The sequence below is a fragment of the Aptenodytes patagonicus genome, chromosome 5 (genome assembly GCF_965638725.1).
Source record: "Aptenodytes patagonicus chromosome 5, bAptPat1.pri.cur, whole genome shotgun sequence".
In the NCBI taxonomy this organism is placed as follows: domain Eukaryota; kingdom Metazoa; phylum Chordata; class Aves; order Sphenisciformes; family Spheniscidae; genus Aptenodytes; species Aptenodytes patagonicus.
In genome coordinates this window covers 79,597,886-79,616,016 of record NC_134953.1, presented here as the reverse complement: position 1 = coordinate 79,616,016, position 18,131 = coordinate 79,597,886, and the positions used below count along the sequence as shown (strand labels likewise).

The window sequence follows — 18,131 nt, the reverse complement described above, 5'->3', positions numbered from 1 at the left end:
AATGGCAGCATATTGAAGTTGAGTCAGAAGCCATCATTTCCTTTTAATAGTTCTTCAGCTAACAAAACCAAATTATTTGCTTTTCACTGAGGTTCTATGAAACATTGTATTTTGAACTGTCAAAAAAGATAAAATGATTATTTTCACTTATGTTAGAAACCACGTTTTTAGAAAGCCACAATGACAAGCCTAAACATTATTTTGTTAAGATTACTGCACCTAAAGCCAGTGTTGATTAATATGTCTGCATATTAATTAATGCTAGTTTTAGAAAAATGATGGCTGATTATAAGAAGTATTGTTTTCATTTTTATTTTACGTTTTCCTTTCAAAATGAAGATATGTTGCTTAAAAGATGTACAAAACTGCCCCCAAACATTTGAAAAGAGAAAGAGAGTCCCCATTTGTTTTTTGGTTTTCCTCCTATGTATCTTGGAAGGTGAAGGTGAATTAAGATACATTTTGCTCATTCTACTGTAAACTGTTCTTGTGTTAAATCTCATGTTTACTTCTCAGAACTTGATCGACGGAGGCATATTTATATCATTCTGTTTCTTGGGCAATTATAGGCCAGTCGTACAATAGTACAGTTGTTAGGAGGTAGTTCCAAAGTGCTAAATGCTTTCCTTAGCGAGAGCAGTTCTGCATAAAGGCAAAATTTGGCTTAGAATTGGTTCAGATCCGCATTTACTCTAGCTGTAAGGCAAAAGTCATAGTCCTGTAGCTAATGGAATTAGGCACCTGTTAAATCAGAATCTGGCCTTCTATTTTAATTGCAATATATTTCAATATCATGGTTAGATCAAGATATTTTTAATTACTCTGGATGTTGATTAGAGTTTTAATATATTTTTAAAGATCGTACTAGTTCATCTTTTTTGACCATCTAGAATATCCGTCTCATATTAGCAATATCTGAACTTTGATTTCTTTCAAAATTATCCTTTCAAGAGACCTCTGTAACAGAATAAAGCAATCCTCTTTTTTTTCCCAAATGGTTTTGTACATCTCAAATATAGCATTCTTTTAAACTGCTTCGGTGCTTGTAAGTTGGTTGCTTGGTTTGACAGTTTACAGACTTGGAGGTGAAAGCTGAGATTTCAGAAATGTTAAAATGAATCTGAGTTTTGCAGGTGGAATTTGACTCAGCCAAAAAATATATAAATTGCCATGACAGACATGAACCATGCCTTTTTGAGTAATAAAGAAACTGCAAAATCATTAACAAGAGAAAAGAAGTTGAAACATTTAGCTCAGCATTGGTATTTGTAGACACAAAATAATAAAGAAGGCTTAACTAAAGCGATGCTTGCACTTCCTGTACATTGTTATTGTAAAAAGGTCTGAATTTATTCACTGCTCATTGCGGTGCATATGTTCATTCATGAATGCTTGTAAGCGTGAAACCAAGCAAGGAAATTTAGCTATATTTGGCACTAAAGTAACATTAAGCAAGCAGTACACATAGTGTGCTGGATATATTGATTTCAATGGTTTTGGAAATTAAAGAAAAAAGCGTATGAAAGCATTACTTCTTTGTACTACTTATACAAAGATCTTTTAATTACTCTGAAAGGCTGACCTTCCATTCCTTCAGACTCTAATTAAAAGACGGTATGCTGTAGTTCTTCTGTTCTTTCTTCTTTTGACAAGTCATCATGGTGGATCAGCATATGCTTACATTGCTTTACTAACAATAACTCACTTATTCCTCCTATTCCCAAATCTTTGCTACTGATATGAATAGCAAAATCCCGCTGAAGAAGTATTTGCTGAAGAATACATAACTGGAGAGGATTATGATAAAAAAACTGAGGAAACTGAATATGGAAACAAAGGAGTAGACCTCAGTGAATCTGATCTGCTGGTAGATGGAGATTTAGGCGAATATGATTTTTATGAATATAAAGAATATGAAGAGAAACCAACTGATTCCACTAATGAGGAGTTTGGTCCAGGTGTTCCCGCAGAGACCGATATCACAGAAACGAGCGTAAGTTGATTGAAGGCATAATGCAGATTAATTTAATTTAGTGATTCTTTATAGTTGTACAGTCTCAGAACTGTACAGAGCCTGATCCAGAGCTCCTTGTACGTATTAGATATATTCTCACTTTTGATAGGCTTTGGATCAAGCCCATCCTCTTGTTTTAGTAATCCTGAACTTTTTATTTTTATTAAATGCAGGGGTTTTGTCTCTTTTGGTGAAGGGAATCAGGGAGGGTTGAAGATGGGAGGGAATGGAAAGAGGAGGTGGAATTCCAAAACTAAATGATAAAATGAACAGTTTTAAAAATCTTTCTAAACTAGAGCTAAAGCTGGAAAGAATGTAAGTTCTAATGCAGGTGCAAGTACTGTAATTAATATTTTTATATGATTACCCTAAGAAGTTGAAATGCATATAAGTGTCTAGAATCCTATGGCTTCTGCTGCTTTCCAAGGAGAAAGTTGATGAGTGGGAAGGTGAAGGTCTGAACCCTTTCATGAAAATAAGCTTAGTCAATGGTGACAGGTTTATGACCTTGCAGGAGTGATTTAACGGATCAGTATATATAAAGAAAGATAGGATGACATGGTGGATCCTGTGAATCATGCTCTTTTTTGTGTTTTATAGCTCTCTCTTTCCCTCTGACTTAATCACAGGCTTAAGAGCAAGGCTTTAATTTTCCTTTAGTTGTGCCAAGATCCTTGTTTACCAGTTTACCGGACTGTGGAAGCTGCAAAGAAAATTACTGTGACTAAGACTGGAAGCAAAATAATTCCTGCTTGGATTTTTAATTGGGAAGGCCCTGAATATAGTAGGAAAGGAGAATTCCGTTTGCAGTATTTGCTCAGTCTTATCTTTATTTTCTCCTCAGAAACTCCAAACTTCAGTTTACAAAGGATCCAAGAAATAACAGCAAATGCTGTGAGGTTGCTTTTCTCTGCCAACCTTGAAACCCATGCTTCTGTATTTCATTTATCACTCCTTTCTAAACCCTGTTGGGGTCATTGTATTTTTTAATGATCCTTATCTATGCAATGTGATACAAGCTTACTTTTTTCCTTCTAGCACAGATGGGGACACTGTGGCAGAATGACACAGAAAAGGTCAGATTATCTGCAAAGCAAAGAGCCCATAAGGCACCATTTGTGCCTGCATTAAGCAAATGACTGTGTAGACTCTATCCCCTGGTGTAAATTTCAACTTAAAATGCCTTACTACAGAACTGAAGGAGTCAGGAAGCTTGACTTAGAACCCAGGCTCTGACCTGTGCCAGCTTTATTACAACTCTCATCTGCTGAACCAGATTATATCATATCATTTTCCTTTGACATATGGATGTATTTGGAACAAGTGAAGTTCTACCTCTGTTAAAAAAGGCAAGGTGAAAAGTACTCAGTACCTGGAAACTTTCAAAAAAGGGGCAATATTTCCAAAGATGGAGACCTGATGTAATTTTTTACAACCAATTTTCATTAATATAATAAAACATATTTATCTATACCTCTTGCTACTTGATTTTTATGAACTATTGCATCGTTACTAGTGAGATCTGTGCCTTTATAAATCAGTACAAAATGCACAAGCCATGAACCTATATCTCTGTTTTTTCTTTCCAAAATATTTCATATTGAAATACTGTAACATTATCCTTAACATTTTCAAATCCCCAGCTATTTTAGTGTAAACATGGAATCACTCTACTGAAATAAAAAAGCATTTCAAATTTTCATCTGGTCAGAGCTGAATTTAATTTCTAGTTTGCAGTGGACATGTTAGCAATCAAGAGAGGTAATTCTGAAGAAAAATACATATGTCCTGTTTTGAAAAAAAAAAAAATCTTTTTCTTTGTTCGAAGCTTGAGTCTGTCTGTGTTCTGCCACTAGCATGTGTTATTGACCTATTGTTTTAGGTACTTCTGTTATCTTAATCCTGAACCCAAAACTTCCCGTAGAGCTGATCCTAAAAGAATTTTGCAGTTGATGCTAATTCATGTAGTTAGGAGGCATAACTGGCTATCCATGAAATACTATTTAATGTTTACCATGCCACTTAACACCTTTCCCATTTATGCCATGAAGTCATAGACTCTTCTCAGACTAATCCACATGTTGTGGACGTCTAATGAATGAAATTAGGAGCTTGAAGGGTACTGTCCATATGGGACCAAGGGATCTTTCTTTCCAGCTTACTTTAGGCTTGCTTAACTCAGAAAGCCATGAAGACTCACTGTTAATTGCCAAGAATATGTCCATTCAAATAAGAAAAGAAACAACTTTATGACTTGCACACGGAAGTTATAGATTCTTAGTCCAAAGTCCTAATGCAAACCACGGGATGCAAATTATTGCATCTCATTGGAAAACTACAAATGGACAATATCCAATAGTTTGAAAAGTATGCATGCAGTTTCTGCATTTTCCATTTCTCATGTATTACATATTTTTGATTTATATGGTTTGTGCCTGTGATGTGTTTTTCATAGCACAGATCAGTTCCAGCTTTAGCTTTCAGTTACAGGTTGCTGCTGTTCTTTATTGTACCAGGTCCTTAGACCTTCTACTTATTTTCATTTTGGGGGCTGTTTTTACTGGCCAGGTGACTGGACACGGGGCTTATGGAGAAAAAGGCCAAAAGGGAGAACCAGCTGTGATTGAACCTGTAAGTACAGATGTGGGTGAGTTTTCCTTTAGCACTGTATATGTACACTGTTGATACATCATTATCAAACCCTGTTGTTCATGATAGGATGACAGTAACCTTATCCGTGATCTCTGAAACAATCACCTGCAGTGTGGATGGTGTAAAAGTGATAACAGACAGTAGCCTGTTCAGCCTTCTCTTTCGGTTACACAAAGGACTAACCACACGTTCCTTAAAGCAAGGAGAATCTTCTTGTGCAGAGGAAAACAGAGCATCAATCTGCTCTTCAGGCCATTTATTAACTACGTCTTGGACAGACTTACAGAGATAGCTTCCCGCTTAGGCACAGGTAACTCTGTAACTACAGGTCTCAACAAGGGCACAGAAGTCCCTCTGAGAAGTTAAACAAATGCTTGTATGTTTAACCTGTGCTGGTGCGATCAAACTGCTAAAAGTTTAATTAAATACTTTCTTTGGAGGTTACAGCTTGGTCATAAGCACAGTAATGGGTCAGTAGCTTACAGACTTTTTCTCATCTTTAAATAGTAGTATAGTAACTAAGTGGCTTTTACAGTAGGACAAAGTTTACTGTAGTGTCATGCTTGACAGTTAGAAACTAAAATGTAACTGAATTAAAAAGAAGACACAGATTATACAAAAATAATCATTTTATAATACCTAGCAGGAGTTGAATGCCAGTGTGGTTTACTCTTCTCGAATTTTCAAGGACTGCTTTCAAATATGTGTTTGACCCAAATAGAAATTAAAGTTTAATCTGGTTTTTATTTCATAGAAAATTAGGTACAGAAATATCAAGGGAAAAAATTAGCTTAAGTTGAAGCCTGATAAAATACTATGATGTGCTATTGTTACCTAAATATCAAAGGTCTGGACTCCGTGATCCAAAAGCTCCCTTTTAATTCAATATTCCGACCCTAGGATTAGCATTTGGCTAAGTTACTGATCACCAGAGTTAAAGGACTACAATAATGAACAAGTTACAAGTCAAGACTGTGACATCTCAGTCGTGTTCTGTGAAGAAGCTCAGAGCGTGTTAGCTCATAAAATGCATGGCTTTTTTAAACCATTGCAAGATACATTTAGTTTACATCCAAAATACTGAAGAGGTATCCACTGCCAATCTCCAACATTGTTGGAGTTCACTACAGCTAGCTTCAAGCTTGTTTGTCCAGTCCTCCTTCCTATGGAAAGCCAAGTACAAGTGAGGATCATGTATTCGTAGGTCTTACCACGGCCTGGAATTTGGACTAGTGTCTGCACTCAAAAAAAGGAACTAGGAGGTGCTATAAGACCCACAACATAGAAATAGCCAGAGCTGTTCACATCAAATCCTTGAAGAGCATTAAAAAAACCCTAAATATTTTGAATCAAGTACTATGAGATGCCTCCAGCCTAGCAGTCTTTCTCACTTTTAAAGCCATGCAGCAATTCAGATTCCAATTCTAGTAACTGTGGAGAGAAGATCCCCAGAAAAGTTTATCAAAACGCTAAGAAATAGTGACTTTAGTAGTTCAGCTAAAAAGGTGTTTTATATTTTTCTCCAAGACACGACCAATTTAGTATCTTTTTTCATTCCCCCCTAGGGTATGCTCATTGAAGGACCACCGGGACCAAGAGGACCTGCTGTAAGTAGATTAATCACAATTTCCTTTTATTGCCTTTGATTTGTCCACTGTGCTTTGGTATTCATGAGTTAACGCAATTAATATTGGTCTTATCATAGTTCCCAAATGATATATTGGACTTAGCATTTATAGAAGGGAGTAAAAAAGGGTCGTCTCCAGCATTTTCAGTGATGGCATGCTACAGGCTGAGTGCACATGAAAACCAAACTTTTGAATGTTGACTATAAATCTTTGTAAGACAAAAAAGTATACCGCCTTATAATTATTTTATCCAAATATTTGTCCAACATAACTTTCCAGAGGAAAAATAGTTCAAAAATGCTGCAAGCCGCCATTCAGCATAATAATGTCATTCATTTTCCATAGGGTCTTACAGGTCCCCCAGGTCTACAAGGTCCTGTTGGTCCTCCAGGTGACCCTGGTGAAAGGGTAAGTCGACATAGAGATTATCCTGGGTATTCACGGTATGTCTTGCACTAATTGCTACAAGAGTAAGCGCGTTAGATCCTGATCTGAAATACATACACATAGGTTAAGAAACTTCAATGGAACTTTACTCAGCTGATCAAATCAACTGAGAATCTGGATAAACATTTCCTTAGTGGTAGAAATATGTACTGTAAATACAGGAAAAAAGTTAAGTTCCTATTTGTCTATATTTCTCTGTTTTGATGTGAATTATTTTAAAATATAATAAAGCAGTAAGTACAAACATTTCATATGGATTTGAATGAGTTTTAAAAAAATCAGTATGAGCAGCTATAACATGTAGAGATACAGAGAAAAACAAGCTCTGCAGAATCAAAATACACGTGATTATGTTGAAAGTGATGGATAATATTTAGATGATCTAGGCAGAATTTATTGGCCATATTAAATAACATACTGAATGAGAACCCTATCCAGTCATGAATATAACTGAAATTTAAGCTATTGTTTTAGTCTGACGTGTTCTCACAAGCCTTTTCTTACCACCATAACTAACACAATTTTGAAACAGCCTAAATACATTTATTTGAGGAAAATATGCTACAAAAAAACTTTCCTGAGTTTTATGAGTGATAGTTTACTGACGAGTCTAGCATGTTCATGCTCTATTTGTGTATAGAAGATGTTGAGAAGATGCTATTGCTTCACTGAATAATGATGTAATATTAAAATTCCAACAATGCTTCACCTTGATAGTAAGTCAGCATCCACTCTTCTTTCATATTTCTTTCCTGAAGATTAACTAAACAACATATTTTGGAATTTAAACTTATAAAATTGACTAAACACATCATGTCCCTGTCATGGAACAGACTTCATGTTTTATATAAAAAAGGACACATTACACAAATAAATAATTGTAGAAATGAGTTACCAAACTCATGAGAACAATACAGATTTCTGCAACCAGATTCTGCTGTCAGATTCCATCCTAATGAAATAACATGTCTTACTTCAAATTTTAAACGTATGTGGACAGGTTTGGGTTTTTACTTAAACAACAGTGTATGTGAATAAAGGCTCTAGCTTTTGCTATAACTATTCTGACTACTTTTCGTCTTAGGTAAAAAGTTTAGAAAAGTAACATTCTGAGAAAATTACCACTCAAGAAAAGCACATTGCTTAATTTTAAAAAGCCCGAATTAATACCTAGAATAATTGAGAATGTTGTTTAAGCGTGGAACTACAGAACAATTAGCTGAGAAATCCACCACTTTTTGTAGTTGCCTATGGTGCTTCAGCTTCTGTACTAAATTATTGTATCATTCTAATCCTAATGATGGGTATAAGACAATTGAGAAATGAATGAACATACCCTTCTGGAGAGGACCATAAGTGGTCCCACTTTTGCTTACGGTGGGGATGAATTTCACTCACATAAAATGGTGCAATGGAAGAAGACAGTGAAAACTAATCTAATCTTCAGTTTCATCTTCAGTAATCTAATGTTCATCTTCTGATCTAATCTTTCAGTTCTAATCTTCACAAAGACTCATAATCATATGGCATAAAGTCACTGCAGGTCAGAGTGAAGGTTCTTTGGGTGCTTTGCAAGTGCATTTAATTATTTTTCTAATTTTTAACCTTAACTCAAAACTCCCTGTATTTATAATGGTTCTTTTTAACAATTACAACATTTTATTCAATATTTTACATCTGAATTAGTAATAATTTAAGATTTGTCTGTAGTCTGTTATTAGTAGCGAATTATTTTTCAATGCTTCAGGCTTTTTTGAAAAAAGAGCTCAAACAGACTTAGTAACAGACTACTGATCTTAGTTCTTGAAGAGGGGAAAAAACACGAAAATTTTTCGGATTCCCATTGTTTTGTTCAACTCCTGAGCAGCAGAAGGAACCCGTTAAGACAGTTTGATGTTTGTTGGTCTGTCATTGCAACCCTGCAGAGAGCCGTTCTGGTGAATGAGTACTTTGTTTGGCAGACGTGCAGCAGGCAAATGAGCACTCCTGATGCAGGTCCTTCCTGCCCTGACTTCAGCTAGTAAAAATGCAGCATGCAGATTGCTGGGAGGAAAGGTGCAATTGTAAATCTGACGGTTGTCACAACGGCAGTATTTATCTATGCAGCGTGTTGGATCAATAATTAGGAGCATCATGTACACACATGGTACATTTCTTCAACTCCAGCTTACACAAAAAGTTTAGCTTTTTTTAAACTCTAAGGGAGAATTAGATTTCATAAAAAATAGATTTCGAGTCATAGCTGCAGGACTTATGTAGCCTTTGTAAATTAAGCTTACTCAAAGGGTTTAAAGAGAATCAGGAGTGTTAGTTCTCTGTATCAAGTAAAGCAAACACTGGAACACAATGCAAAGCTCAGCTCAGCCCAGCCTATGAAATCATGAGCAGAGCCTCTGTAATTAAGTGCTCCGTACTCCTTTTTTTTAATATAATTTGTAAGTAAGATAATTAAAGAGAATAGCTTTCTTCCCTATTGCCGAATGTCTTCCCCAAACTCAGTTCGTTAATTACCTCACTAATAATGAATAAGATTCCCAAACCATTTGCAGAGAGAATATTAAACCTCCAAGTGCGTCATTATGAATACGAGTGTAAGTGTGTGTGAGTGACTCAAAAGGTTTATCTTATATGACTATCTTTTTGTTCTCACCCGTTCTTCTCTCATCCCTTTGTTCTCTTAGGGTCCACCTGGTCGCCCTGGTCTCCCTGGTGCTGATGGTTTAGCAGGTCCCCCAGGTACCATGTTGATGTTGCCGGTAAGTTTTATGATGATGACAAGGTAGCCAGCCTCCAAAATGAGGAAGCGTGTTTCGAGAAATGGATGGGTGTTTTCTTTTTTCATCTGATTTTGTCTTTGGGTGAGAGATGATACAGTTTCTAGTATGGTGTAAGCATTTGAAGATCGTATGGTACCTTTTTTTCCTCAAAGAAAACATATGCTTTAGCTCCTGCATGGCTGCCAGATTGGAACCTACGTGAATGTATTATACTCACTGAAATCCTCCTTATGTTTTCAACAGTAACTATTATTTGCTACTATATGTCCTAAACAAGGAGTTTGCTGTTGCATAAAGGGCATGTACTCCCAGCAGGCATGTGTGCTTTCAAGTCTCCTTGACATGGAGAATTTTAAGCATTCCATGCTTAAATTGGACTTCAGTGTCCTCTTTGAAGAGTCAGTGCATCCTTTGAATAGAAATATATGCACATAGCCAGCTCTGCTCCCACTGGAGTCAAAGCAAAACACCATCTGTTTTAGCAGGTGGAGGAACAAGCCCAAAGCTGTTAAAGTATCTTGCAGCTTTGTGGTATGAAAAGTACTATATGCATGGAATTAATTATTCCTAAGTGTATGTGTGTATGTGAAAGCTCTGATGAGTACTACCATCCCAGAGAATTGATAAACCAACTGTAAATGAAGGGGCAGTATTTTTGGTAAGTAAAGCAAAGTAAGTAAAAAGTCTCAGAGCTATAGTTGCTGCAGTTCTGATACAGGAGGCAGGACTCCATCAGTATCAATGAGGAAAGGATGATTTTGTAAAGTTTATTTTCTATTTATGAAACAATCAATGGAAGTTTATTAAAATAAGCTAATGTTTTTGACCTTGTGCTTGCACCAAGTTCTGTTATCGCAGCTGGCTGTGTAACAGAAATATTTGTTTACCAATAATTAGTTGATGGAAAAATGCCACTAGTCCTCAGGGGAATTATTCCCAAATCATTCTTCCGTCTGTAATTGCTGTTATCAGTTTGCTCCACTAAAGGTAGTAAGTGTGGACTAATACTTAACCTATCGGTCACTTTGGAAAATCTCACTAGCTTTATTTTTAGATGTTAATGAGTCTCACCACAAGTGATTCACCAAGTCAAACCAGAAATTTCTCAGGAAGGAAGGAATTGGCTTCACGTCTCCCGAATTCCAGCCTAGTACTTTAACCACTGTCCAGAATTGTTTTCCACATTTATAAACCCCACTGAGAAGCCACTATCCCTTTATAACAGATGACCTGCTCACTAGCTTGAGAGCCATCCTGGTATAAAGGAGTAAACAGGTGGAATCGAATCTAGCAGTGGTAGACTGTCTTGTCACAGAGATACATTCAAAACACCAAGTAACATGTGGGAGACACCTTTTGTGGGATGGGTGGCTCTTCATCATCATGTGTGGGGCTTGAATTCATCAAAATGGGTTCAGCTTTTCAGTGATGCAAGACAACGAATTTAGGCACTTTTGCTTGGAAAAATATTTTGATTCCACATTACGCGGATCCCTACAAACCACCTGGCCTCCTTTCAAATGATAGAAGGCTTGGTAGTACTCGTTTTAGAAAAAGTCAGGTGCTCATTTGTGGGGGCTTAAAGCAATACATTTTCCGTCACTTTCCAAAAAAATCCTTCCATTCGGCTAATAATATGACTGCAGGAGAAAGACCTCAGTTACCGTGCCAGCTCTGGGCGTAGGCAAACTGAATAAACTGTTGTGGGCAGTGAAAGATTCATGGCCCTGATATCCAGCGTGCCTATGCCACACCTTTGGAAAGCCGTGCTTCTTGTTGCAGCTTAGTGTCTCTGCAACATTGCAAAGCTTCTGCTAGCAGTTTCATGAGCAGTAACAGTCCAGGAGTGCAGCAATGAGTACTTCAATTTTATTCTGTGGCCTCAGTGCAGCAGTCTTCTGAAGTTAGTGGAATGAACTAAAGACTGAGACCCCGTGTCGTTGAAGTGGTTTACACAGTTGCAGCGAATAACAAGCATGGTTTTAATTTGACAAATTCTGAATCCTTTTCTTGTTTTGATACTTGCAGTTCCGCTTTGGTGGAGATGGTGAGAAGGGCCCAACAATCTCAGCTCAGGAAGCTCAAGCACAAGCTATTCTTCAGCAAGCTAGGGTGAGCACAAGGAGCCTGCAAACAAAACTGCCACAAGGGTACAGCTCCAAAAAAATTTCCATTTTATATCATGCAGGATGGGAAGTAAAGAGCTCTAAGCATCATCTCATCACAGTAGTTATCCTTGTTGACAGCTGAGTCAATGATGGGGGCTATTTGCTAATGCATTATGAAATTGTATTAATATAGAATTTGTATGCTGGCTGGCAGCTTTTTCATGATACCTGTTGTTTTGTTCTGTTTGTTTTCTCAGATTGCTATGAGAGGTCCACCTGGTCCCATGGGACTCACTGGAAGACCAGGTCCCGTGGTACGTAAACAAAACAGGAGCACAGGTTTAAGAACACAGTAATGCAAGGCCGTGGATCTCATTCTGGCCTTGCCTACACCTCTGTATTTATACTTACTTTATTTGAAAAGAAACGGATGGAATTAAAGCCATAGTTTGTATTCTTATTCAAGGTCTGCAATGCAACCTGAATACTGAATCAGTTTTTATTGTAAATTTTGGGGTGTTTGGATAGAGCACACTGGTAGACTTACAAAACTAGCGAATAGTTTTACATAAATAACTACATATGCCTCTACAGTCAGTCATCTCTGTAATAATATTTGCAAAATTTATTGTGGTAAATATGAAACTCTACAGAAGGGGATACTAAAGCAAGAGTGTGCAGAATGACCTTGACTCACTATTTAAGCTGAATCTGGAAAGTTCTTAAGAGGCATGCCTATAAGCAATTAAAAACCATACAGATTTCGAAAAGAATTGTACTTTTTTACTTCAGTCCTGAATTTAGCTTGACTGCTAATACCGAATGACCTGGAAAATGGCCTTGTGGATGTTAAAAAAGCTTAATACTTGTACAAAGTCTGTACATGGAACACCACAGTTTTTCTGATGACATGCAAAACAACTTTTTGATCATGAATAGGTTTGCCTCTGTGATCCCTACAAACACTTCAAAAGGACAATACTCACATTGAAAGAATAAAACCAGGTAGGAAGCTCAGCAAGCCAAAACCACCTGATCAATCTTGCGATTGCAATTTCCTCTTTTAGGAAATGGATACTTTTCAGACTCAATAGTCCACTAAATGGCGTAATTTAGCATTTACCATCTTTCAAAAAGCTATTATAAAGCATCTGTACCATGATATAAAATAACAAATGCTGCAGCCAAGATCATAAGCTTTCTGGAAGACTAGTCTTTTCTAAATTTCTCCCAGGTGATTGTATTTATCCGCTGATGTAGAGTGAAATTCCCTTCTACAGTTAGTACAGCATCCATCTTTGAAAGATCCACTTAATTTGGGAACTGTTGTTTTGTCTACTGTGATGACATAGCTAGGTTGGCAAATATATGGCCTCTTAAATTTTGATCTATGTCTGCTGTGATTTTTATTTATATTGTCATTATGGTGATGGACGCAAAGAGTAATGTTAGCAGTTTTCATTAGATCGGACAAGCATCTCATTGTAAAACACAGACAAGAATACAATTGTGCTACTGAGAAAAGAAAACAAGTGATCGCTGGGTAACCAAGAGAAAAGGATGAAGGAAGTTCCTGTTGGTTTATTGTGTGAAGAAAAAGTGGCTGCAGAGATATGCCAGTCACAACTATGGCAGCATACATAGAAAACAGCAACAGAAGTTGCTGGAGGCTACCTGGTTTTCTCCTTGCCTCAGAATGCAATAGCATTTTCCTCCAAAGTAGTTTCCTTCCACTCATCCCAGTTGTGGAGATTTGGTAATAACTTAGAAGTGGTGAGACTGTAGTATAAGAAATACGGTTCCTTCCCCTTCTTTTGCGCTTCTTTCTCTCTTTAATGTGATGCTTCAGCAACAGCCCATAGCTGAACAGTAACAATCAAGTCCTGCCCTTCCAACCTCCTCTTTTTCCCTCTCATCCTCACCCTCCTTAACGTACAGTGTCTTAGTTTGAAAGCAGGAGAGGCAGGTGGACAAACGTGAGTATAGCATCCTACTACTACCAACAGAAAGTACTGGCCAGGTTATTGTCCATCTCATTGTGTATAATTATAGCAGCACATTGCAACTGAAAGGTTGTCTCAGTGCCGCTCTCTGCTATTCCCTCCAGTGACCACTTTTATGAACAAAGAAAACCCAGGAGGACATAAGATAATTACATACTGTTGAAGAAATATTTTAGGGAGCATAAGGAAAACTCTGGATCGTGTTCTTCCCTGATCCTAGCAGCTTAACATTCTCCTCAGTGACTCTTGAAAGCTACATGACACTAAAACTGTTGTTGAGTCGTATTCTCAGATGGCTTGGTAGTGCTTTGCCTCATCTTCATATAGCATCAAAAAATCTGTTCCAAATTATACTGTGCTCCAAATTGGCCAGTCTCATGATCCCTGTCTGTTTATGTAGGCGAAATTTACTGTTTTCAGGTAAATTTTAGCTAAATATCCCACCAGAATCTCACTTGGTCCCCAGAAACTGAAATCCCTGGACTTTACTTACATTTTTATGCAGACCTATACAAGAGCAATTCTTTTCTAGAGTAATTCTTCCCAAGTAAATAGTTGCTATCAAGCAGAGAATTTGGCTCACAGACTCCTGATTGATCATGATTAGGTATGCAGTACTTACAAACAGTCAAACATGTTGGGTCTTTATACCAAACTAATACGCTATTTCCAGCAGTGTATTTTAATCAAGAGACCCGCAGGATAACATTCAGTCTATACAGACAGAACAACTATAGAACTGCCGTAAGCAAGGAATTCACTTGTGAAGACTGGTATAATATTGACAGTGGGTTGTATACCTTTAGCTGAGGCAGAACCTGGCCTCATACTCAATGCTTTCACGTTTTAAAAGCCTTCATGAATTTCTGTATGCAAAGTTCGACAGATGAATAATATTAATAGTTGTTTTGCTTCTAAGCCACCAGGAGGCTCTAGAAATCCAACTCTTTGACCTGGCAACGTTTTTGGCCTACAGTTCCAGAAGCAACTACAGATTCTTGGTCTGTCAATTGTTTGTGTGCCCAGCTTATTTTAAGAAGGAAATAGTTGGAGCTTTTACTCTTAATATGAATTGTATTTTGTTAAATTATTAGTAGCCAATTTAGAAACATATCAGTTATTAAAAGTCTTAAACACAGCACTGTCAAAGCCCCAGTCTAGCTTCAACTGAGTCTGGAGTTCACGTGCTTAATTAACATAGAATACAAAATAAATTTCTGCCTACAGATACTAAATGTAATCAATTATATTAATTAAAAGCAGACCTTACATCAGGGAAACCCAAACAGACAGTCACCACCTACCAAAGCCACTGTTCTCTCCACTGTTCTCTCCACTGCCAGTACCAGCTCAGGATCTGATTTTCAATTTGCTTAGGACTTGATTCAATACCTGCAAGGTCAGTGGGAATCTTTCCACTCCAGGATGCTAGACTCAGCACTAAGCCAAGCCATCAGACCACTTCTTTCTTTGAATGGTCACTGTGGTGAATATAGGAGGATTATCAATTTTCCAAGGTCTGCAAGATTCGTTTCATACTAAATACATACATTTGGTCACGACCTGTTTCAGAGGTCAGAAATGCAAAAATTCTTTTGCCCGTAATAGTAAACTCCAGTATGCTCCTTCCCTGAGCCTGTATTCTCTGTGAGCACGTCGAGATTTTTTGTTTCGTTTTGTCTATTTTTGTGAGACCACTATTAAGAAAGCACAAACTTACTTTGACTAATTCTGCCCCAGATTCCATGTACAGTATCTTACCCTGGATGAAGATCTGTTTTAGGTCTGTTTATGAGTAAAACTTACTCTCAAAATCTGTATCATCATTTAATGATAGTAAAGAGATGCAGCTATATAGATTTTCCACTTCTTCAGGGCCAGATGCACAAAGACCTTGATTAAAACATCGCTGAAGTTCATGACAAGATTAGACAGGGTATTTTTCATTGACAACAGTGATCTTTGGATTGAACTCCAAGACTCTCTTATATTCTGTACAACACAGAAACAGATAAAGGTAAAAAGAGGTGGCTTTCATTTCTGTTGCCTTCCCTACAGAAGATGCACCTCTGTTTGCATGACTTATGTTCTGACTTGCTCATATTTAGCTCTCAAACATTAATATAGAACAAAGGGTTACATTTGATCCCATTCAAATCGACGGGAGTTTTCTTTGGTAATAGAAAGATTTTCGGTCCAGTTAGGCCCAGTGTCTAGACAATGATATATCGGGGTATATCTGCAGATTCAAGTGGTGAATTCACACCTCCTAATGAATAAGGGATTGTTTGGTTTTTTCTCCCTGTAATTAATGTGTAGAAATAGATAATAACTTTCGTTTAAAGAGGTTTTTGTATATTTAAACAAACGTTTTGCTTTTTTCATCAAGGGTGGACCTGGAGCAGCAGGTGCTAAGGGTGAAAGTGGTGAACCAGGTCCCCAGGTACAATAATATTGCCTGTGATGTTTGAGCTTGTTTATCTTTAAGAAAATACATTCGTACCACTTAGAAGAAATCAATCAATGATATGCTTTCTGCGTGCAATTGAAGAAAAATAGCTTTTACAATACTATCCTAATTAAATGCTGTAGCTTGATTTGAAATATGAAAGTAACAATATATAACAAAAAGCAATTATCACAGGTAGAGTGTCATCACTTGAAAACCTGTTTTAATATTGTCACTTCAGGCTCTTTTCTCTGTTAAATAATTATATGTCAATCTGCAATTGGATGACCTTGAGCTCTGCTTTTATCGGATCTCATAAGGTGAGAGAGGTTGAATTTAGTTGGTAATTCAACAGGATATTTTCAAGAAAGACGTGACATAGCAAGAATAAGTCTTTAGGAATCAGTGCATGCTTTTCTTCTCAGCTTACTATTATATCAGCTCCTGTGCAGTGATGTTAAAGAGCACTGAAACACATTGAAATGTTTTTAGTGGTAATAGGGGGTTCTTAAAGAAATTATGACAGGAGTCTCTGGAACAATGATTTTGCCAGATCTCAAGTGGTATCATGGATTTGCTACATTATTAAGTGCCTGTCTTAAAACTCCACATGGATATTTGCAGCAGAAAAATAAAGCCGTTAAACAAAAAAGCACTCTGAACAGCTGGTCAGTCCTCCAGTTTGCTTACTTACATTTTTAGTATTTTTTCTCTTCCTACTCAGTATTTTTGGATGGCTAGTCCTTACCATTGCTATTTTCACCTGAAGAAGATGCATTTGGGTGGGGGATGAGAAAGCTTCCACAGAAACATATGCCCACACAGTTGTCAGTGGAAGTTACATGTGTTTGAAAAGTGGAATTAGGTTTTTCAGTCTGGGGTAGTTTGGTCTCCCTCTAGTTAAAACCGTGCTGTGTCAAGCTAAGACAGCATGTGAGCTGTTTACCAGCACAACTCATGTTTGTGTATGAGTTAGGGATCTGAAATAAGCACTCTTTAGTTTTCATCAAATAATTATTATGTGACTAAAATAATTTTGGCATGAGAGGAAGAAGGGTTTTCAAACCACAGGACTGAGATCTTCAAAGCCATAAAAAGAATGTAAGAAGCTTTTATGTTAAAAGGACCAATTATGCCATGTATAGTGCCATCTCACGAAAACTAGTATTAAGACTGGTGGTGCTAAGGCCAGTTTGGATGCCCATGTTCTATTAAAACTAATGGGAATTTGGAAACCAGAATCCATCTCCTGGGAAAAAATGCAGTTTTGTGTATAAAAAATCTTATCTTGTTCCTAAGGTGAGATGTTTAACTAGCTTTTTGCTGACATGAATGTGATTCTAAGAATTACACTTTTTAAATTCAGGGTCCTCGTGGTGTTCAAGGTACCCCTGGTCCAAGTGGAAAAGCTGGCAAAAGGGTAGGTAGCATATGGATCAATCCTGCTCCGGGTAAATAGTTTCTACTTAAAGATATTTAAATATTAACTGATTCCACTGCATTTTCAAATGTTTGCCCCTTTGGGTTTTTGCAGGGACGTCCTGGAGCTGATGGTGCAAGGGGAATGCCAGGAGAACCTGGTGCAAAGGTAAATAATGACACCTAAGACTTTATTTCAGTCTTGGAATGGGCTAGACAGATTTTATGTAGGTACCACAGCCTCTTCCAGGCCAACCCAAAATTCTTCTCTCAAGAGAAAATACTGAGGTTTCAGATAGCTGGGTCAGATGCAAGAGCTGAGAATGAATCATCCATTTAAAATATGGTAATTAATGGTAATGGCTCGTAGTCTGACCTTAAAGTAACTTGATTCTTGGGGCATGATTCCTATCCCTCTGAGTCATTTTCTAGTTACAGAGTATCAATAATAGTGAAGTCAGTTTTGCAACTGCAAAGTGCAGCTGGAATCAAGCTTTTCATCTCAATGTAGATTTCTTTTTATAAACAGCATAGTTGCAGCACAGTGAAAAAGTTGGTGTGGCATCTTCTCTTGCTTTAATGCATAGAAGCAAATTTTGTGAGTTTGATCTATGTGCTCCCTTCCATGTGTTTC

At 37.2% G+C, this 18,131-nt stretch overlaps 1 protein-coding gene across 3 annotated transcripts in view; it reads left to right on the top strand.

Moving 5' to 3' along the window:
• The window catches only part of COL11A1 (collagen type XI alpha 1 chain), a 166,757-nt gene that overhangs the window by 54,322 nt on the left and 94,304 nt on the right, over positions 1-18,131 (top strand). For 2 of the 3 annotated variants that reach the window (XM_076337918.1, XM_076337917.1), the window contains 10 exons: positions 1,748-1,993; positions 4,583-4,645; positions 6,232-6,273; positions 6,640-6,702; positions 9,423-9,497; positions 11,547-11,630; positions 11,884-11,940; positions 16,019-16,072; positions 17,445-17,498; positions 17,613-17,666. In XM_076337918.1, the coding sequence (XP_076194033.1) occupies positions 1,748-1,993; positions 4,583-4,645; positions 6,232-6,273; positions 6,640-6,702; positions 9,423-9,497; positions 11,547-11,630; positions 11,884-11,940; positions 16,019-16,072; positions 17,445-17,498; positions 17,613-17,666 (792 nt within the window). The remainder of the gene's footprint in view (positions 1-1,747; positions 1,994-4,582; positions 4,646-6,231; positions 6,274-6,639; positions 6,703-9,422; positions 9,498-11,546; positions 11,631-11,883; positions 11,941-16,018; positions 16,073-17,444; positions 17,499-17,612; positions 17,667-18,131) is intronic. The other variant, XM_076337919.1, reaches the window with a different exon arrangement.